The sequence below is a fragment of the Schistocerca piceifrons genome, chromosome 5 (genome assembly GCF_021461385.2).
Source record: "Schistocerca piceifrons isolate TAMUIC-IGC-003096 chromosome 5, iqSchPice1.1, whole genome shotgun sequence".
Taxonomy (NCBI): domain Eukaryota; kingdom Metazoa; phylum Arthropoda; class Insecta; order Orthoptera; family Acrididae; genus Schistocerca; species Schistocerca piceifrons.
In genome coordinates this window covers 503,497,889-503,521,501 of record NC_060142.1, presented here as the reverse complement: position 1 = coordinate 503,521,501, position 23,613 = coordinate 503,497,889, and the positions used below count along the sequence as shown (strand labels likewise).

Sequence of the window (23,613 nt, the reverse complement as noted above, 5' to 3'; positions counted from 1 at the left end):
TTTTCTCTCTGGTGTCATAGTGTTTTCATGTTTATATTAGTTCATTTTCGTCTTCCTCTATAGGCCCTACTCCCTCAGGTTTCACCTTTGTCCCTCTCTGTGATTTTCCCCATCTATTTTTATGTATTTTTTATCCTCCACTATGGATCCTTGCTCCTTCCATGTGTGCCAATACAAAAAAGTTTCCCTATCCCTAGTCAGACCCCCAGACCCCCAATCCCACATACTGCTCCAGCATTGTTGCCCAGCTCATGGAATCCTCTCCCAAATAGCTCAACCATCAAATTATCCTTATCCAGCTGCAATCCCTTCTTCCTCAAAGACCTCTATCTGTTCAAACTACATCAGTCCATAGCCCTTACTATCTAGTCCTACAAAATGAAATAACTCAGGCCCAAACTACTTTGCAATATCTCTTCTCCATACATAAAATTATCCTGCCCTGCAATGACGAATTCCTGCATCCCCTGTCCCAAATTGAAACTCTTGCTCTTCAGGAACTAGGGCAGCATGCACAGTACCACCTCAAAAAGCTCTCCAACCTGTTCACTTTCTATTCCTGCCTTGGACCACCACTATCTGTCACCTCTACAAGAGCTTCCATCAAACCTCCCTCTCACAGCCCTCATAGCTGCCAAGCCATGCCTCATAGAGCTACTACATTTACCACACCTTTGGAAAAGTTTTAAGAATGGGCTTGTAATTGACTCCTGTCTTTCCACAATGCAGGCCTTTTCTTCTGCACCTTTTCGTGCAAATGCTCAAGGACACATTTGTAGTATTCCTGGTTAACTGGCTGTCCTCCAGGGGTAAATTCATGATGCACAATACCAGTAGAATAAAAAAAAATCATCAACATTGCCTTCACCTTCGACCGACTTTGCCATGCTTTTTTTCCATCATGGTGAACGTGGAGTCTTCCACTGCGAAGACTGCACTTCGGTTTCAGGATCATATCCATATACATGATTTGTCACCTGTAATTTCCCTATTTAACAAATCTGGGTCATTTTAATCTGATTAATCAGTTCTTGGTACACTTCAAGTCGGTGTTGTCTCTGGTCACTTGACAACACTTTTGCAACGAATTTTGCAGACACTCAACGGATGTTCAGATCTTCCATTAAAATTGACTGAGCTGCATAGAAACTTAAATTAAATTCATCAGCCATCTCCCTAATTGTAATTCTATGATCAGAGCACACTAAGTCAAGAACTTTCACAACATTTTCATTCATTTTTGATGTGGAAGAACAGCGGGACAGTGGTTCATCGTCAAATCTTTTTAAATCTGTTGAACCAGACATAAACATTTGACTGTCTTGTACAATATCTCCAAAAGCTGTTTTTAATAGTTTGTAAGTCTCAGAAGCTGATTTCCTGGTTTTAAAACAAAATTTCACGCAAACTTTTTGCTCCGTTTTTATGTCTATTTTCACGCAGACAGAAAACGGCAGCAAGCCCTAACAGACCCGCACTCAACCAACTGCCACAATGAACTGAATAAAGGAAAAGCAGTTTCCTGTCAGAGGGCGTTCAAGGACAAGGCAATGACTCACACCCCACCCTCCGTGTACCTGCCCACCAAACCAGTAAGCAGTAGCAGATCCATTCTTAAAACTTTCCAATAACACCTTGTGGAAAGGATAGCAACAGTGATAAGGCAACGGGGTAAGAAATGTTATCACAGAAGAGTTTGTCTGACACTTAACTCTATATGGCAGTGAAGATGCAAAAAGGGCGTAAGTGTATTCACACACAGAAAAAAACATGAGTATAGAATTTGGTATAAATATGCAAGTGATAAATCCTCAGCAACTGATTCTGAGACTGTAATGAAAGCTGATTCAACATGTATTATGTTGCAGACATACTTGAATTATTGAGAAAGACTGGTAGATAATAAAATAATGCACAAGACAAGAAAATGTATACATCAAAATCATTATTCTTTTAAATACAAGAGAGTTCATGTGGCTAGAAGGATATAGCATTAATAGATCTAAACAGAGAGGAAGAGGATGCAGCACAGAAAATGAGGGTGAAACTTTGCTACAACAGCTTGAGGCTCTGTGTTTGCTTTGAATACAAGTGAATGTACATTCCTCTGGGGGATTGATTTACATCATTATATGTATTTATTTTAGATATTATAGACAAGAAATGAAAATAATAATAATTACATATATGTACATATACCTGACAACTTGTAAACATGTCTTTCAATGTTTTATTAATGTTGTTGTTGTTGTTGTGGTCTTCAGTCCTGAGACTGGTTTGATGCAGCTCTCCATGCTACTCTATCCTGTGCAAGCTTCTTCATCTCCCAGTACCTACTGCAACCTACATCCTTCTGAATCTGCTAAGTGTATTCATCTCTTGGTCTCCCTCTACGATTTTTACCCTCCACGCTGCCCTCCAATGCTAAATTTGTGATCCCTTGATGCCTCAAAACATGTCCTACCAACCGATCCCTTCTTCTAGTCAAGTTGTGCCACAAACTTCTCTTCTCCCCAATCCTATTCAATACCTCCTCATTAGTTACATGATCTACCCACCTTATCTTCAGCATTCTTCTGTAGCACCACATTTCGAAAGCTTCTATTCTCTTCTTGTCCAAACTGGTTATCGTCCATGTTTCACTTCCATACATGGCTACACTCCATACAAATACTTTCAGAAACGACTTCCTGACACTTAAATCTATACTCGATGTTAACAAATTTCTCTTCTTCAGAAACGATGTCCTTGCCATTGCCAGTCTACATTTTATATCCTCTCTACTTCGACCATCATCAGTTATTTTGCTCCCCAAATAGCAAAACTCCTTTACTACTTTAAGTGTCTCATTTCCTAATCTAATCCCCTCAGCATCACCCGATTTAATTTGACTACATTCCATTATCCTCGTTTTGCTTTTGTTGATGTTCATCTTATATCCTCCTTTCAAGACACTGTCCATTCCGTTCAACTGCTCTTCCAAGTCCTTTGCTGTCTCTGACGGAATTACAATGTCATCGGCGAACCTCAAAGTTTTTACTTCTTCTCCATGAATTTTAATACCTAATCCGAATTTTTCTTTTGTTTCCTTTACTGCTTGCTCAATATACAGATTGAACAACATCGGGGAGAGGCTACAACCCTGTCTCACTCCTTTCCTAACCACTGCTTCCCTTTCATGCCCCTCGACTCTTATAACTGCCATCTGGTTTCTGTACAAACTGTAAATAGCCTTTTGCTCCCGGTATTTCACCCCTGCCACCTTCAGAATTTGAAAGAGAGTATTCCAGTTAACGTTGTCAAAAGCTTTCTCTAAGTCTACAAATGCTGGAAACGTAGGTTTGCCTTTTCTTAATCTTTCTTCTAAGATAAGTCGTAAGGTTAGTATTGCCTCACGTGTTCCAACATTTCTACGGAATCCAAACTGATCTTCCCCGAGGTCCGCTTCTACCAGTTTTTCCATTCGTCTGTAAAGAATTCGCGTTAGTATTTTACAGCTGTGACTTATTAAACTGATAGTTCGGTAATTTTCACATCTGTCAACACCTGCTTTCTTTGGGATTGGAATTATTATATTCTTCTTGAAGTCTGTGGGTATTTCGCCTGTCTCATACATCTTGCTCACCAGATGGAAGAGTTTTGTCATGACTGGCTCTCCCAAGGCCATCAGTAGTTCTAATGGAATGTTGTCTACTCCCAGGGCCTTGTTTCGACTCAGGTCTTTCAGTGCTCTGTCAAACTCTTCACGCAGTATCTTATCTCCCATTTCATCTTCATCTACATCCTCTTCCATTTTCATAATATTGTCCTCAAGTACATCGCCCTTGTATAAACCCTCTATATACTCCTTCCACCTTTCTGCCTTCCCTTCTTTGCTTAGAACTGGGTTGCCATCTGAGCTCTTGATATTCATACAAGTGGTTCTCTTCTCTCCAAAGGTCTCTTTAATTTTCCTGTAGGCAGTATCTATCTTACCCCTAGTGAGACAAGCCTCTACATCCTTACATTTGTCCTCTAGCCATCCCTGCTTAGCCATTTTGCACTTCCTGTCGATCTCATTTTTGAGACGTTTGTTTTATTAATATGAGAAAGTATTCAGTTCTTTTTTCAGTAAAAAGCCTTTTTCTTTCAACTCCAAAGTTTTTATGAATCATCTCTACCCTTCTGCATGCATTGTTTCAAAGAAGTGTTATTCCTAAGCTGAAGAAGGTTCTTTTTAAATAATCAGACATGTCTTATCAAACAGATGGTAGATATCCTGGGCAGCATACGTCATTATATTACAGATATTTTCCATGATTTCAATATTTTTAGTATCCCATCACGTGTTTGTACCTCCAAAATTAGTTAATGCAGTTAGTAGTTTCCTCTTAACTGTCAGTTCCACTGCAAGTACTTTCATCTCATTCCCAGATGTAAATATGTATTCATTTATGCAACGGGCAATACTACATGATTTATAAAAATACAGTTCCCCAATCCTGACTTCATCATCTTCCCACAACATATACTTCTTATCAGTTTCCAATACATCATCATCTCAGCATAGACACCTTACAACAGTCTCCCCCAGATAGCAAAAATAAATAAAAATGTTCTGAACACAGCACATATATTTCCAAATTCATTCAGTTTCTGTTCATAGCTTCCTGACTTCTATTTTATGACATAATTTTAAAATTCTACCTTTGTGTTGTGAAGAACAATCCTCTCTCTCTAAAAATAACATTTTCCTCAAAAACATGACTAGGTTAAGATAAAAAATTCTTTTACATGATCTCAGATTAATGTCATGACCAATACTCCATCTTTCATAGTTGAAAGTTGATGACCCATCATATATTCCTCTTAACAGTCTGTCTCCATTTTTCCCGGTCTTCTGCATCTCAGAGTAGCTGACCCCATGTTTGATGTGTCTTCTCCTTTATGTGGTCTGTCCATTGCCTCAGTGGTCATCCTTGCAATCTTTTCCCTTCAACTTTGCCCTGGATGATCATCGTTCCCAAGTTATCTTCCTGATGTCAACTATGTGACCAAAGGACTGCAGGATTCACTAGAAACAAATGCTGGATAATCTGTTCTCCACTATGAGTTCTTGAAACATTGATTTGTTTATCCATTTGTCCATCCATGATATTCTCTGCAGCCTCCTTTATGTCCACAATTCAAAAGTATCAGTTCTTTTGCAGTCTCCTTCATTATTGTCCACATTTTAATGCCATGAAGGGAAACTGGAAACACCAGACATTTCAGCACTCTTAATTTAATGCGCCTGGTCAGGGTTCTGTCCTTCCAAATCACTCTTAGCTTCAATGCAGCATCCCCACCCAGAACAATTTTGCATTGAATTTCCTGTGTAGAATCAACCTCTTTCTGATCGCTGAGCCCAGATAGACAAAGTGATCAACTTCTTCTTCTTTTTCTTACTATCTGATAGCGTAAGTTTCTCACTTTCTCTCTTAATGTATTACACACTTAATATAAAATTAACTTCAGTGAATCAGTTTTTCTTAACAATTCTGTTCAAATGCTGACAGCAAATAGGAAAGGATCAAGTCTGATACCAGATATTGTCCAAATGTATCCAGAAACATGCATAAACACATCTATGAAATTAAACAGCAAAGAAGCCTGGAAGACATTTAATAACATTATTTCCCCACAAATATTTTAAACAGATACCATAATTCTGTTCCAAATAATCTTAAATTCCATTTACCAATAATTTTCTATCATACAAAACATGACAAAGGTTAAAAAACACATCACTGTTGCTTCTGAAAGACTCATTCATTTGGAGGCTTCTTACATTTTTTAATTAACACAAACTATGGTACTTTATTCTGTACACTACTGCAAATCTTCTCCTTATGCATGTTCATACACACATACTTCGCATCTTTCGAATATAAATTGGCACAACTTGCTTCCGCAGATTACAGTTATTCTTTTTCTCTCAAAAATTTTCAGCTCAAAATTAAGACAGTTTTTGTCATAATCAAATGTTCATGTGAATTAGTTATGGCATTATCTGTTGTAACATTGCACAAACACAATATTAGAATTCTTGCCAATCAACTTTTAATTTGCTTCCATGTAAAGGAAAGTACAGACACACTGAAGGATGCTGTAAGAAGAACAAGCACATTTTTACCTCAGAACTGAGTGTCGTAAATATTACATTGCTTTTATCATTACCACAAACTGGTATGCTACTGTTTCTAAACTGACAACAAAACACATTTTGATAAATTGTTCACCAATCAAGCTGCAACTGACTGCAAAATCATAATAGCTTTACAGAAAAAAGATGTGTGTTTGAAAAATGTAAGATATTTCTCTCTACACAGATCATTTTGCAGTGATACATTTCATACAGACTTTTGAAACTGACATTGAAAGTTATTTGGCCTAGACAGTTCAGGTAAAATTTCATTAATTATATCAGGGACACATTTCATTTCAGCATCAATGTAATCAACAACTGGTGAACTCGTTTCACCCGCTGCAACTACAGAGTCATCTTTCAAAGATGGTTTTGGTGGATTGTACAGTTAAGGCTGGTGGTGCTACAATTACTGTTTTATTAATAATTTTACAAATTTAATTGACTATTGTTTTTAAATATTTACTCAAATTTGAGATTTTTGTGTCAAGATGTTGTGTAGATGGTTGACCTGATTATCCTACTGTTTTTAAAGTGTTCCTCATTTTTTGGTGATGTTCTTTTTTTTATCCCATTCTTTAGTACATCATTTCAAATTCTGTAACTGCTCGTGCAGCCCAGATATTATTTGTGAAAGTTTTTGATCATACACAACCAGTAAAAAATTAAACAGGAAGTAAAAAACCACTACATATCTTGGCAAGTCTGTGTCCAATGCATTGTTTCTTAGGCCAGCTCCTTTATTGCTGCCTTCATTAGTGTGTTGTGATACTAGTCCTTTGTTAGGGAGAAAGAGGGAATCAGTTTATAAGTTCTTCTTTGTTTTGGTTCAACTGTCATAGGTTAATGGTTCCGTCATGCTAATGCTGCAAAGAGATGTCTGGATTCTGTTTGTCCATACAGCAAATAAGTAATACCATATGGCAGGAATACTTTTTCCTTGAAAACTATTTTATTCCATATTTTGCAGTTTTCACAAGTTAACACTCTTCTTGGCAAAATCTACTAACTTCCTGGAGTCTTGTAGCAAAAGGTGACACACTTCAAGTGAACAAGAACAGAGTTGTATCACTTTCGGTACAAAGATATATTTACATGATTGATATGATCATTGTCTTTGACCAAAGAATTAAAATTGATTAATATTTCATAAAAGCAGAGAATAATAAAGTTTTCTGGTGATTTTATCTTTTTGAATAATTATGGAAAACAATAAGTATGATTGTAATACTAAATCTAAATACTCTTGACTTCACAAATAAACAAAACTGTGAAGTATATTGGAAACAAAAATTATTACGTTTCTCATAAAATAGTTAATTTTATGTCACCATTATGCTTCATCAATGTACTTTTAATTAAAATCATAGGAAGTGTACAATTTGTGGTCTGGCTCTCAGATCACGTTCTAAATTGTAGTGTTCTGTGTTCTCTGAATACTGAAGAAGAAAGATGTATATTCAACAGTTTCATTACACTTGGAATGCACTTTGAATTCTCTCTGTCTTCCATACTTGTTAAGTAACATGCTTGATCACCCAGGATCATCAACATCCATCCTCTGAAATATGCTACAGAAACACCACCTCTGCTCCAGAGGACACATGACTTCTACCCTCAAGAGGGCTGCCAACTGACTCCTGAATGTCACTGGACTCCAAACTGCTTCATGAAATTATTTTACATTCACACTTTCCAACCATTCTGATTCAGGAGCGGGATGTAGGCATTTTCATTGGCCATTTCCTGCGGCATTTTCATTGGCCATTTCCTGCTCCCACAATAGTGCTTCTGCAAGATAATGCTTCCTGGCAATACATTTAAAACTTTTTTTGCAAAAAGTTTGGAAACACTGTTTGTCATGAGGAATTTAGTTGCTTTAAAGTCAGCCTTGTCAGCTCAGACTGCCACCCATTAAAGAAGATTAAAGAAAGACCAGCCCCTCACCTCTAGACCAAACAGAAACCCTCTTCCCCCCCTACAGCCAGAATCTAGCTGTGAATAATCTGGCACACATGGGAAGCCATGGAATGATATGTTACAAGGAGCTTTGCCACTAAATTTTCTCATACAAATATTCTATTCTGCCAGAAAAGAATACTACAATTCAACTGAGAAAAAATGGAAGCCTGTGTCTCAGTGATTAATGAAAATGCAAAAATATGTTGGTTCTGTATTTCATGAGCCCTTGGTCAGTATTGGTGTAGGTGAAAAGTTGTAACTGATATCTTTAACAATTTGAAGGTTATTTGAGATAAAAAAGTTAGGCATCTAAACCTGTACAGTTCTTCCCCTCATTCTGACAGAGCAGTACTTTCTGTACTGATTTTCACTTCCTGCATCAGAATCTTTCCAATGAAATACAAAATAATTGTTAAAACATTGTGTATGACAGTGAAAAAGATTAATATCAGTGAAGAAAATATGGTCAAGTTCTGCTTTTCAGTTATGGAAATTAAAAGTTCGGAAGCCTAAGGTCTCATAACTGTCTTCTTCTTCTTCTGTAGTGGTCAATCCAAGGATTGGTTTGCAACAGCTACAATGGCAGCTTGTCTCCATTCTGTGCGTCTTTCAGCTTTTCTCTTCATTTCTTTATAGGTGTCACATCCCACATCTTTCATGATTTGATCCATGTACCTCAGTCGTGGTCTTCCTCTTGGTCTTTTTCCCTCGACATATCCCTCTATGATTGTGTTCAGGAGTCCTTTATGTCTTAATAGATGGCCTGTAAATTGCACTCTTCTTTTAACAATGAAACTCCAGAAGCTTCTCTTCTCACCTACTCTTTCCAGAACCACTTCATTGGTGACCTTGTCGATCCATTTGATTTGGAGCATGCGTCTATAGCACCACATTGCAAAAGAATTTAGCTTCTGCTGTTCCTCTGTCCCGAGAGTCCATGTTTCACACCCATAGCATACCACACTCCACACATATGATTTCAAAAATCTTTTCCTGGTTTCAAGGCTGATGCTCTTAGATGTTAATATGTTTTTCTTCCTGTTAGAAGCAGCCTTTGCTTGAGCTATTCTACTTCTCACTTCTGCCTTGCTCCTTCCATCCCTGGTAATATTACTGCCCAGATAAGTAAATTTATCAACTTGTTCAAGCAGTTCATTGCCTACATGAACTTGGACTTTCACTTGATCTTCTTTGTCGCATGCCATTACTTTTGTTTTTGCTTTATTAATTCTCATATTATATTCTTCACCCATAACTTTATCCATTCTATTCAGTAGGACTACAAGATCTTCTTCACTTTCAGCCAGGACAGCTATATCATCAGCATATCTTATCATATCTATTCGTTGGCCATGAATTACTACACCTGTCTGTGAATTTTCCCTTACTTTTTTCAGCGCCTCTTCAATGTATACGTTAAAGATAACAGGGGATAGTGCGCAACCTTGTCGGACACCTTTCCGTATCTGCACCTCTTCTTGTTTTGTCCGTCCACGGATAACTGCTGTCTCGTTTTTGTACAGGTTCCATATCATTTTTCTATCTTTATGGTCTATTCCTACTTTTTTGAGTACCTCAAACATCTTATCCCATTTAACATTATCAAAGGCTCTCTCTACATCTACGAAAGCTATGTATGTTTTCAGGTTCTTATCTAGTTGTTTCTCTATTATTAGTTTTAGAGCAAATATTGCTTCTCTGGTTCCTCTATCTTTCCGGAATCCAAACTGGTCTTCGGAGAGTGTAGCTTCGACTTTTTGTTCTATGCGTTTTAGGATAATTGAGGTTAATATTTTAGAGGCGTGAGTAACTAGGCTGAGTGTCCTATAATTTTCACATCTTGTAGCATTTGCCTTCTTTGGAATGGGGATCATAATGTTTTTCTCAAAGTCTGTAGGAATTTTACCCTGCTCGTACATGTTGAAAACAAGATTATACAACTCCTGATTCAGTTTTGCTCCTCCAGATTTCAGAAGTTCGGCTGGGATATTGTCTATACCAAGCGATTTGTTGTTTTTCAATTTTTTCAGAGCTAGTTCAAACTCTACTTTTAATATAGGTTCACCTATGTTGTGTGCATATACTTCTGTTTCTTCTTCCATGATGTTTTCAGACAGGTCTGGTCCGCTGTACAGTTTTCCTATATATTGTTTCCATCTTCTTGCAACTTCATCATCGTCATCCAACATATTGCCATTTTCATCCATCACAGCCCTACACATGTTTCTTCTGTCTCCAAAGCAATGTCTCACACATTTATAGGCCTTGTCGATATTTCCCTGTAGTTATTCTGTAAGCCATTGCTGTAGTTATGGATTTGTCTACTGAATTTTCATAAACAATGTGATTCAGTTTCAGTTACACAAAGCAATGACTGATCAATTTAGGAAATAATGTAATTTACCTTCTGTCACCCCCCATGAACCATGGACCTTGCCGTTGGTGAGGAGGCTTGCGTGCCTCAGCGATACAGATAGCCGTACCGTAGGTGCAACCACAACGGAGGGGTATCTGTTGAGAGGCCAGACAAACGTGTGGTTCCTGAAGAGGGGCAGCAGCCTTTCCAGTAGTTGCAAGGGCAACAGTCTGGATGATTGACTGATCTGGCCTTGTAACAATAACCAAAATGGCCTTGCTGTGCTGGTACTGCGAACGGCTGAAAGCAAGGGGAAACTACAGCCGTAATTTTTCCCGAGGGCATGCAGCTTTACTGTATGATTACATGATGATGGCGTCCTCTTGGGTAAAATATTCCGGAGGTAAAATAGTCTCCCATTCGGATCTCCGGGCGGGGACTACTCAAGAGGATGTCGTTATCAGGAGAAAGAAAACTGGCGTTCTACGGATCGGAGCGTGGAATGTCAGATCCCTTAATTGGGCAGGTAGGTTAGAAAATTTAAAAAGGGAAATGGATAGGTTGAAGTTAGATATAGTGGGAATTAGTGAAGTTCGGTGGCAGGAGGAACAAGACTTCTGGTCAGGTGACTACAGGGTTATAAACACAAAATCAAATAGGGGTAATGCAGGAGTAGGTTTAATAATGAATAGGAAAATAGGAATGCGGGTAAGCTACTACAAACAGCATAGTGAACGCATTATTGTGGCCAAGATAGATACGAAGCCCACACCTACTACAGTAGTACAAGTTTATATGCCAACTAGCTCTGCAGATGACGAAGAAATTGAAGAAATATATGATGAAATAAAAGAAATTATTCAGATAGTGAAGGGAGACGAAAATTTAATAGTCATGGGTGACTGGAATTCGAGTGTAGGAAAAGGGAGAGAAGGAAACATAGTAGGTGAATATGGATTGGGGGACAGAAATGAAAGAGGAAGCCGCCTTGTAGAATTTTGCACAGAGCACAACATAATCATAACTAACACTTGGTTTAAGAATCATGAAAGAAGGTTGTATACATGGAAGAACCCTGGAGATACTAAAAGGTATCAGATAGATTATATAATGGTAAGACAGAGATTTAGGAACCAGGTTTTAAATTGTAAGACATTTCCAGGGGCAGATGTGGACTCTGACCACAATCTATTGGTTATGACCTGTAGATTAAAACTGAAGAAACTGCAAAAAGGTGGGAATTTAAGGAGATGGGACCTGGATAAACTAAAAGAACCAGAGGTTGTACGGAGATTCAGGGAGAGCATAAGGGAGCAATTGACAGGAATGGGGGAAATAAATACAGTAGAAGAAGAATGGGTAGCTTTGAGGGATGAAGTAGTGAAGGCAGCAGAGGATCAAGTAGGTAAAAAGACGAGGGCTAGTAGAAATCCTTGGGTAACAGAAGAAATATTGAATTTAATTGATGAAAGGAGAAAATATAAAAATGCAGTAAATGAAGCAGGCAAAAAGGAATACAAGTGTCTCAAAAATGAGATCGACAGGAAGTGCAAAATGGCTAAGCAGGGATGGCTAGAGGACAAATGTAAGGATGTAGAGGCCTATCTCACTAGGGGTAAGATAGATACTGCCTACAGGAAAATTAAAGAGACCTTTGGAGATAAGAGAACCACTTGTATGAATATCAAGAGCTCAGATGGAAACCCAGTTCTAAGCAAAGAAGGGAAAGCAGAAAGGTGGAAGGAGTATATAGAGGGTCTATACAAGGGCGATGTACTTGAGGACAATATTATGGAAATGGAAGAGGATGTAGATGAAGATGAAATGGGAGATACGATACTGCGTGAAGAGTTTGACAGAGCACTGAAAGACCTGAGTCGAAACAAGGCTCCCGGAGTAGACAATATTCCATTGGAACTACTGACGGCCGTGGGAGAGCCAGTCCTGACAAAACTCTACCATCTGGTGAGCAAGATGTATGAAACAGGCGAAATACCCTCAGACTTCAAGAAGAATATAATAATTCCAATCCCAAAGAAAGCAGGTGTTGACAGATGTGAAAATTACTGAACTGTCAGCTTAATAAGTCACAGCTGCAAAATACTAACACGAATTCTTTACAGACGAATGGAAAAACTAGTAGAAGCCAACCTCGGGGAAGATCAGTTTGGATTCCGTAGAAACACTGGAACACGTGAGGCAATACTGACCTTACAACTTATCTTAGAAGAAAGATTAAGGATAGGCAAACCTATGTTTCTAGCATTTGTAGACTTAGAGAAAGCTTTTGACAATGTTGACTGGAATACTCTCTTTCAAATTCTAAAGGTGGCAGGGGTAAAATACAGGGAGCGAAAGGCTATTTACAATTTGTACAGAAACCAGATGGCAGTTATAAGAGTCGAGGGACATGAAAGGGAAGCAGTGGTTGGGAAGGGAGTAAGACAGGGTTGTAGCCTCTCCCCGATGTTGTTCAATCTGTATATTGAGCAAGCAGTAAAGGAAACAAAAGAAAAATTCGGAGTAGGTATTAAAATTCATGGAGAAGAAATAAAAACTTTGAGGTTCGCCGATGACATTGTAATTCTGTCAGAGACAGCAAAGGACTTGGAAGAGCAGTTGAACGGAATGGACAGTGTCTTGAAAGGAGGATATAAGATGAACATCAACAAAAGCAAACAAGGATAATGGAATGTAGTCTAATTAAGTCGGGTGATGCTGAGGGAATTAGATTAGGAAATGAGGCACTTAAAGTAGTAAAGGAGTTTTGCTATTTGGGGAGCAAAATAACTGATGATGGTCGAAGTAGAGAGGATATAAAATGTAGGCTGGCAATGGCAAGGAAAGCGTTTCTGAAGAAGAGAAATTTGTTAACATCCAGTATTGATTTAAGTGTCAGGAAGTCATTTCTGAAAGTATTCGTATGGAGTGTAGCCATGTATGGAAGTGAAACATGGACGATAAATAGTTTGGACAAGAAGAGAATAGAAGCTTTTGAAATGTGGTGCTACAGAAGAATGCTGAAGATTAGATGGGTAGATTACATAACTAATGAGGAAGTATTGAATAGGATTGGGGAGAAGCGAAGTTTGTGGCACAACTTGACCAGAAGAAGAGATCGGTTGGTAGGACATGTTCTGAGGCATCAAGGGATCACCAATTTAGTATTGGAGGGCAGCGTGGAGGGTAAAAATCGTAGGGGGGACCAAGAGGTGAATACACTAAGCAGATTCAGAAGGATGTAGGCTGCAGTAGGTACTGGGAGATGAAAAAGCTTGCACAGGATAGAGTAGCATGGAGAGCTGCATCAAACCAGTCTCAGGACTGAAGACCACAACAACAACAACAACCTTCTCTCAACTTCTTCACTCACCATTGATTGTTTTAATGAGGGCTTGCAGTAAAAAGTTTTGGCATTAGACATGTTTACCTTATCTTGGAACTGATATAGTCATATTTATTCTTTTATTCTCCACTGTTTCTTTCTTACAGGTTATGCATATGTACCTTATTGATTCATAAATACTGTAAGATTAAACGAGACTACTCATCAAAAAACAGAACCATTGGGACACCGATAGGCACACACAAAAGAAAGAAAGCGTTCTAGCTTTGGGATGGGCTAGGCATGTAATGCATGATTGTAGGAGCTAATGGGTAGTGGCACACTCTCAAGGTGATGTAAGGACCTGAATTTTGAGGTAGTGACAGGATGGAGGAAGGGAAAACCATTGGGTGGAGGGTGTGGGAACAGTAGGTTACCTGAGATTGAGGCCAGGATGATTACAGGGGCAGAGGATGTGTTGTAAGGATAACTCCCGTCTGCATCATTCACAGAAGATGGTGGTGGAGGGAAGGATCCAGATGGCCTGGGTTGTGAAGCAGCCATTGAAATTGAGCGTGTTGTGCTCAATTGCGTGTTATCACTAGGTGCTCAATTTTTAAGTGGAGTAAGAGATGCCGGGTCTTCCACATTGGTCTGCCATAGGGATATGATCCTTGCTGCAAGAGACTGTGAGTGGGAGTGGCATAGGGATAGACTACGATGTTGTGTAGGTTGGTGGATGACAGAACAGCACTTTGCAGTGGGAAGGATCTCGGGTAGGATGTCCCTCATTTCAGGGCAGGATGAGAGATGATTCTGTTGCTCCAGTCCAGGTTAATACTGCATGACGAGAGGAGCACTCCTTCATAGCTGGTTGCCGGGGGATGGTGAGAGGATTGAGGACTTAAGAGGATTTTGCATGGGAAATCTGTGGACTAGGTGTGGGAATGTTGCCTGTCTGTGAAGGCCTTCATGGGACCTGCAGTATGCTCAGCAAGGGTGTTTCTGTCACTGCATCTACATCATCCACAGATGGATAGGTGGTATTGGAGGGATTTTTTGGTGTGACAAGAATTCCAGCTGTTGAAATGCAGGTTCTGTTGGTGGTTAGTGGGTTTAATGTGGACAGAGGCATGGCTGGAGCCATCAGAGAGGTGGAGGTGAACATCCAGGAAGGTGGCACATTGGGTAGAGGAGGAGCAGGTGAAGGGGATAAGAGAAAAGGACTTGAGGTTCTGAAGGAATGTGGGTAGGGTATGCTGATCCTGAGTCCAGATCATGAAGACATCTTCAGTGAACCTGACCAGACTAAGAGTTCGGAGTTGTGTGAGGCTAGGAAGATTCATCCTAGATGGCCCATAAATAGGTTGGCACAGGAAGTGCCATAAGAGTGCCCCTGGCTATGCTGTGGACTTGTTTGTATACTTTCCTTTCAGTGGAAAACGATTTTTGGGTTAGGATAAAGTTGGTAAAGTGTATAAGGAATGGGTAAGGGGTTTGCAGTCTGAAGAACAATGGGACAGGTAGTGTTCAATAGCAGCAAGGCTTTGGGCATGAGGTATGTTGTGTACAAGGAGATGGCATCAACAGTGATGAGTAAGGGACCAGGAGGTGAAGGGGTGGGGATGGTGGAATGTTGGTGAGGGAAGGGGTTAGTAACTTTGAAATGAGGGGCTAGAGTTCAGGCATTTAGTTGGAGGTATTAGTCAATGACAGAGGAAATTCTTTCAGTGGGAGCACATTAGCCAACTACAATGGGGTGTCAGGATTGTTGGGTTTGTGGATTATGAGAGCATGTAGAAGGTGTGTGTGTGTAAGGTGTTGTTGGGGCGAGGAGAGAGAAAGACTCAGGATAGAGGTTCTGGGAAGAGCCTATGGATTTCAGTATGGCCTGGAAGTTGTGTTGAACTTCTGGGATGAGGTCACTATGGCAGATGTTGTAGGTGGATGTCAGACAGTTGGCAGAGGCTTTCTATCAGTTAGCCACTGCAACTCATAACAACTGTGGTGGACCCTTTGATGATGATTATGTCAGGATCTATTTTCAGGCTGTGTATGGCTGCTCTTTCTTTTAGTGAAAAATTTGTGTATTAAAGAAGGGACCCGGTGGGGCGGGGGGGGGGGGGGGGGGGGGGGGGGAGCTGTGTGTATGGTGAGGTCAAGTTGGAAATAAGGAATTCCTGGAAGGTGATCAGTGGGTAGTTAGATGGGAGGGTGGAGGTTCACAGAATTTGTGAATACAGGGTTTGTATAAAAAGTAATGATACTGATTTTTTTGCTGATGCGACTGTACTTCACAGCGCTTGCTCACCCGGGGGGCACAGCATGCCAGTCGCCTGCAGGCTCTTGTCTCGGCAGCATCGTTTGATGAGTGGACACGTCACAAAGTCATCGGTTGTGGCACAACATGTAGCAAATGATCATCAATGTTATGCCATTAAGTTTTGTGTGAAACTAGGAAAATTGGGTACAGAAACATTGGATGTGTGTCAGCAAGTCTATGGCAATGATTGCCTGTCAAAAGCTCAGGTTTTCAGGTGGGTGAAGAGCTTTAAAGGGGGCTGGGGCAGCGTTGAGGATGAGGAACACTCCAGACACCCATCAACTAGTAAAACTGACAAAATCATCGACCGTATGCTCATTTTATTGAACATTGACCATCGGATGAGTGTCAGGATGATAGCAGACGACCTCAGACTGATAAAATGACGGTGTGCATCATCATCACCAAAGAATTGTCGGTGAGGAAGATCTGCACAAAGATGATCCTGAAGATTTCATCAGATGTGCTAAGGCAAGCACATGTGGATGCCTGCCATACAATCTCCATAGCCTTGAAGCTGATCCAGAATTTTTAGATAACATCACCAGAGACAAAACCTGGGTATTTCAGTATGACCAAGAGACAAAGCACATGAGTGCCAAATGGCACACCACAGCATCCCCACATCCAAAAAAGGCTTGCATGACCAAATCGAAGGTGAAAGCCATGCTGTTGTGTTTTTTGACTTCAGGGCCGTGGTTCATCATGAGTTTGTGCTCCGAGGCCAAACTGTCAGTGGGGCTTTTTATTGTAAAGTGCTCAAGAGACTGAAAGCCAGGGTCCACCGCATGAGGCCAGCCATCACTGATGATTGGAAGCTGCATCATGACAACGCATCGAGTCACACCTGCTTCATGGTGGCCAGCTACCTGGTCAAGAAAGGGATTCCAACGATTCCTCACCCCCCCCCCCCCCCCCCCCACCACCACCCTGCAGTCCCGATGTGGTTCTGCCAGACTTTTTTTTGTTCCCTAAACTAAAACTTCTCTGAAAGGACACTGTCATGGGACCCTGGAGAAGGTCCAAGCCACCACGGCGAGGCCATCTCAGACTCAGTATTCACGGCGGCATTTTAAACATGGGAATCTTGCATGCAGTGAGTTGTTGACTCTCAAGGGTCATACATTGAAGAGTAATAAGTGGTTGTAGCGATATCTACAATAAATTTTGATTCAAAAGCTCAGTTTCATTACTTTTTATACAAACCCTGTATGTGGCAAACTGGACAGCTAACCAGGGTCTGGATACTATGAGGGGATTGTGGAGGGGTTCACTGTGAGTAGGATGGGTGTTGAGGAATAGTAGTGCCCCAAGGTGGGAGTAGGATGTGAAGAAGTTGGATAATTTATGGATATGATGTCTGGAATCCTCCTCCAGATGTTAGAATGCAAGGATTTCTACTTTGCAGATGTTGCATATGTAGTAAGGGTTGCACAGTACTAATATCTTGTGGAGTAAGTTGAGTTGGTTCTGGGATGCCTGTGCCATGGAGAAGTGTTTCTGCAGTACCAGGTTGTGCAGTATAGATACCGACAGTATCTCAAAAGGTGGAGGTCATTGTGAGAGGAGGCGTGCACTCCATAGGAGGGGATTTTTATAGTTACACTGTTCTAGGGGGATTCCATGGCTTAAGCATCATTTAAGAAACAGGGAAAGGAATACTTTTCTGAACTGGTGAAGAAAGATGTAGCAGGGTTCATTAGGGAAGGAATGGTGTTAGGAAATTCGAGATGATGTGGGAAATGAGCAAGTGAAAGCATTAGTTGGTTATAAGAGAAACTGAATAATATGGCATGAGTTCAGGGAGTGAAAAAGAGGGAGGAATTGTGCTGGGAGCAATAGTATGGTTTTGTGGTTTGAGGATATTTGATCACATTTCAGTTACCACATGCAGTAAAGAAGAAGGAAAGACATAAAATTCTGATAGGAGCAATGAGTGAAGAGGGGTGGGCGGATTCAGTAGTTAAATGTAGTGGTCAGCTGTTGGAAGGAGTTATAACTGTGATCTGGTGGACAGACAATATGCAGAACAGAGTGCTTCGCAGTCGTAATGGCTATGACCAGTGCTATAGGGTGTCATAAAAATCGCACGTGTTCATGGTGGTTGGCAGTGATAAAGCTTGTGCATAACAATGTCAAGTGGGAAACTGTAGGACAAGATGCAGATGGCAAATACAGTAAGGCTAAAGAGGATGTAGATTATAGATAGTAACAAAGGAGGCATGCCTTTTGTGGCACCCTACAGCAACAGTCGCAGCTGCTTCAGTTGCATGTTACGCTGTTCTACGTACCACCTGTCCACTGGATCACTGTTATAACACCTTCCAGCAGCTAATCGCTACATTTAACATCAAATCTGCCCATCCCTCCTCACACATGGCTCCCATTAGAATTTTATGTCAGTCCATCTTCTTTCCCACGTGTGATGATAACTTACATGCAACAAAATATCCTCATGCCACAAAATTATGCTATTGCTTCCAGCACAATTACCTTCATCCTTTCATTTTCTGAACTCATGCTGTATTATCCAGCTCCCATTATAACTAAATAATGCTTTCACTCACACATTTCCCATGTCATTTCCCATTTTGTAACACCATGATGGACTCTTGATCCATCTTTCTACACCAGTTCAGAAAAGTATCACTTTCTGTGGCTAAAACACCATACCACATAGTATTCCTTAAATGCTTCCTAAGCCATGGAATTGCAACTCAGTGGCCAAACCATAAAAATCTCCTCCTCTGGACCCCACCCTTCCTTTCACAACAACCTTCACCTTTTCAGATTCCATCAGTTCTCATCCCTCATAAACTTCGTACTGAAACAAATCTTCATGGCACAGGCATGCTAGAACCACCTCTACAACCTAAAAAATATACTAATACTGTGCTATCCTTACTACACACACAACATCTCCAAAATAGGCCTCCTTGCACTCAGACACCTGGAGGAGATTACAGGCATCACCTCCATAAATTGTCCAATCTGTTGACATCCTACACCCATCTTGGGGAACCAGTATCCATCAACACCCATCCTACTCACAGTGAACCCCCCGGCAACCCCTCCCTCCCCCATAGCCCCCAGCCTCTGGATAGCTGTACTCTTCAATTTACCTCGTCCTCCAAAACTCCCTCCCAGAACGCTTCCTACACTCACAGAAAATAAGAAAACTCAAAACATTGTTATTAATCTTCCCACCTAAAACATATGTTCCACAGACGTTTGAGTTCTGTCCAAAGGCCTCATCTTCAGACCTACACTCAAGTTTAACCATGCTGGACTTATAAAAGACCTCCTCCTCTTCTCCTGATCCCTACAATGCAAATACTTCTTTTCCACCAATCCCTTCACCCAAAGTCAACCTGATCCCAACACTGAACTGTGGCTCTCTCTGTCCATACCACCTTTCAAGTGTGACCTTCCACTTTCCCATCTAACCACAACCAGGTCACCTTCCAGGAATTCCTTGCCTCCAACTGACCTCACCGTCCTTCCCCAGGACCCTTCCTACGAACACTAACTTTTCAACAGTAGAAATGACAGTGATACACAACCTGAAAGCAGATCCTAGCATAATCCTCTCTGTAGACAAAGGCTCCACTATCCACAACCCTTCACAGCCTTACAACTTCACACCCATCTGCTTCACCTGATCCTTCTCTACCCAACCTGTTACCTTCTTGGACGTTAGCCTCCACCTCTCTGATTGCTCCGTCCACACCTCTGTCTGCATTAAACACACTGATCACCAACAGTTCCTAAATTTCAACTGCTAACATCCTTATCATAGCAAAAAATTCCTCTCCTACCACCTACCCACCTGTGGATGGCATACCTGCAGTGACGAAAACTCACTTTCCCATCATGCTGCAAGCCTCACAAAAGCCTTCACAGACAGGTAATACCTCCCAATCCTAGTCCACAGAGAGATTTCCCATGCCATATCCTCACTCATCGCCAATCCTCACACCACCCCCAAGAATCAGCTACAAAGGTGTGCCCCACCTCGTCACCCAATATTACTCTGGACTTTTAACAACTGAACAATAAATATCCTTTGCCACAGCTTTGATCTCTCATCCTGCCATGAAATGCGGAACATCTTACCCTAGATCCTTCTGACCCTTCCTAAAGTGGTGTGCCATCACCCATGCAACCCACACAATGCCCCAGTCCATCCCTATGCCACTCCCACTTGCAGCCACTTACCATAGGATCATATCTCTGTGGCAGACCAAGTGCAAGACATTCCAAATCCACCTACCCAGCACCTCCTACCCCATTCCCATCACAGACTTATCCTAGCCTACCAGAGGCTGGGACACCTGTCAAAGCAACCAAGTCATAAACCAACAGTGCTGCAAACACTCCACAGCTTTATGTGTTGGTATTACTAGCAACGAGCTGCTCACCATAATGAATGGCCATCCTCAAATTATTGGCAAGAACAAAGTTGATGAGCTGGTGACACGTCATGCAGCTGACCACAACATGCTCGGTTTCAATTGTTACTTCACAACCCAGGCCATCTGGGTCCTTCCCTCCATCACCAGCTTCTCTAAATACAAAGATGTGAGTTATGCATGTAGCACATCTTCCACTCCCATAATCATCTTGTCCTCCATCTCAGATGACCTTTCCAACAGTTTCCTCTTCCTCTTCTCAGTCACCCTCTGCCAATTCACATCTGCACAGTGCCATTTGCATGTACTGCTCCCCACCAGCCCCTACAATAGTGCATTACATGCCTAGCCCGTGTTCCAGCACCCCCTCCCCCCCATATTTCCAACTGGGAAACCTACTAACTCCCTCCAAGACACTAGCCACCCACCACCAGTCCCTCTCTCTGCCTCTCACCTCCCTCACCTTCTGTCCCATCCACACTACCCCCATCACTAGCAGTCCATATTCCGAAATACAGCATTGGCACTGGCACTGTTAGTCCAGCCAGCACCATGTAGAAGTGAGCGTGTGTTTTTGTTTGTGGGTGGGTGGGTGTTCAAAGGGTAACTCCAAAAACAAGCATGTTTTCTTCCTTTTGCACATGCCTTTTGACAACTCAATGCTTCTGCTTTTATGTTATTGATTTTATTGGTTATTTTGTATTAATTATTTGTCACTTACTTTAAGCTGCACTTGAAAGTAGTTTCTTTTTGCAGGTTTACACAACAGACAACAGAAATGCTTGGGTGGATTTTTATCAGTTGCCAATTTTTTCTCCAGATGGTAAAATGATGGTACTGGTTGATGCCCATGAACAAGACAACAATGCTGGACATTTCAGGCATGTCACTCTGGTGCAGATGAAACAGACCCTTCCCATTGCTAAGCCACTGACAGAAGGAACCTACTCAGTTGTTGAAATTGTTGACTGGGACCCATATTTTCACAAAATGTTAGTATCATCACTTTGAACACTATATGCTACTGTGTCTGTACAAATACCATCAATGCTACAACTAACTGAAACATTTATGTACCTTGTTACATACACTCCTGGAAATGGAAAAAAGAACACATTGACACCGGTGTGTCAGACCCACCATACTTGCTCCGGACACTGCGAGAGGGCTGTACAAGCAATGATGCTAGCTGCGCAGCATTTGTGCACCGTCGCCGTCAGTGTCAGCCAGTTTGCCGTGGCATACGGAGCTCCATCGCAGTCTTTAACACTGGTAGCATGCCGCGACAGCATGGACGTGAACCGTATGTGCAGTTGACGGACTTTGAGCGAGGGCGTATAGTGGACATGCGGGAGGCCGGGTGGACGTACTGCCGAATTGCTCAACACGTGGGGTGTGAGGTCTCTACAGTACATCAATGTTGTCGCCAGTGGTCGGCGGAAGGTGCACGTGCCCGTCGACCTGGGACCGGACCGCAGCGACGCACGGATGCACGCCAAGACCGTAGGATCCTACGCAGTGCCGTAGGGGACCGCACCGCCACTTCCCAGCAAATTAGGGACACTGTTGCTCCTGGGGTATCGGCGAGGACCATTCGCAACCGTCTCCATGAAGCTGGGCTACGGTCCCGCACACCGTTAGGCCGTCTTCCGCTCACGCCCCAACATCGTGCAGCCCGCCTCCAGTGGTGTCGCGACAGGCGTGAATGGAGGGACGAATGGAGACGTGTCGTCTTCAGCGATGAGAGTCGCTTCTGCCTTGGTGCCAATGATGGTCGTATGCGTGTTTGGCGCCGTGCAGGTGAGCGCCACAATCAGGGCTGCATACGACCGAGGCACACAGGGCCAACACCCGGCATCATGGTGTGGGGAGCGATCTCCTACACTGGCCGTACACCACTGGTGATCGTCGAGGGGACACTGAATAGTGCACGGTACATCCAAACCGTCATCAAACCCATCGTTCTACCATTCCTAGACCGGCAAGGGAACTTGCTGTTCCAACAGGACAATGCACGTCCGCATGTATCCCGTGCCACCCAACGTGCTCTAGAAGGTGTAAGTCAACTACCCTGGCCAGCAAGATCTCCGGATCTGTCCCCCATTGAGCATGTTTGGGACTGGATGAAGCATCGTCTCACGCGGTCTGCACGTCCAGCACGAACGCTGGTCCAACTGAGGCGCCAGGTGGAAATGGCATGGCAAGCCGTTCCACAGGACTACATCCAGCATCTCTACGATCGTCTCCATGGGAGAATAGCAGCCTGCATTGCTGCGAAAGGTGGATATACACTGTACTAGTGCCGACTTTGTGCATGCTCTGTTGCCTGTGTCTATGTGCCTGTGGTTCTGTCAGTGTGATCATGTGATGTATCTGACCCCACGAATGTGTCAATAAAGTTTCCCCTTCCTGGGACAATGAATTCACGGTGTTCTTATTTCAATTTCCAGGAGTGTATTTTATTCTTGCTTATAAATTACAATTACATCATTTTAACAGGTGTCATAAACAGCATTATCCAGTAGCTGGCCTTAATTCTATACATTATTTTTTGTAACAAAGTGACACTCTAAAGTATGTGCCAAGAAGAATACTTGAATGTTGAGATCTTACATTTGATGAGCAAGTCTGTCATTCAAGTATTTTTTGTGGACTGACTCAAATTCTCTTTGCCATTCTATGATTCCCTTTAGATATATGTGAGCTTGGTCACTTCAGTAACTAATAACATTCATGAAATCCTTATTTTGTGGTCATGCACATAGCACCCAAGATTGTGTTCTAGCAGACAGGCAGTCTGTTAAAATGCCTTGCAGATGTGCTACTCCCATGGAGGGAAAACTGCTACACATACAAGTTCAGAAATTAAGATGGAAACATCAAATCACAATGAGAATTTGTGTCAGTTGGTCAGTCCAGAAGATCTGCTTGGATAACATAATGTTACAAGTCCTGGTCCTGGCACTAGTTCTCATGTTTATCAACATGGTCACCACAATAAATGAGAAGATATGTAGAATTCTTATTTTGTGAATAACTTTGTAGTACTAGTTGTAATCCACCTCCAGT

At 41.7% G+C, this 23,613-nt stretch overlaps 1 protein-coding gene across 1 annotated transcript in view; it reads left to right on the top strand.

Annotated features, from left to right (window-relative positions):
- The window catches only part of LOC124798657 (venom dipeptidyl peptidase 4-like), a 280,747-nt gene that overhangs the window by 212,918 nt on the left and 44,216 nt on the right, over positions 1 to 23,613 (top strand). Inside the window, exon 10 of the mRNA XM_047262159.1 lies at positions 21,301 to 21,536. Coding sequence (XP_047118115.1) covers positions 21,301 to 21,536 — 236 coding nt within the window. The remainder of the gene's footprint in view (positions 1 to 21,300; positions 21,537 to 23,613) is intronic.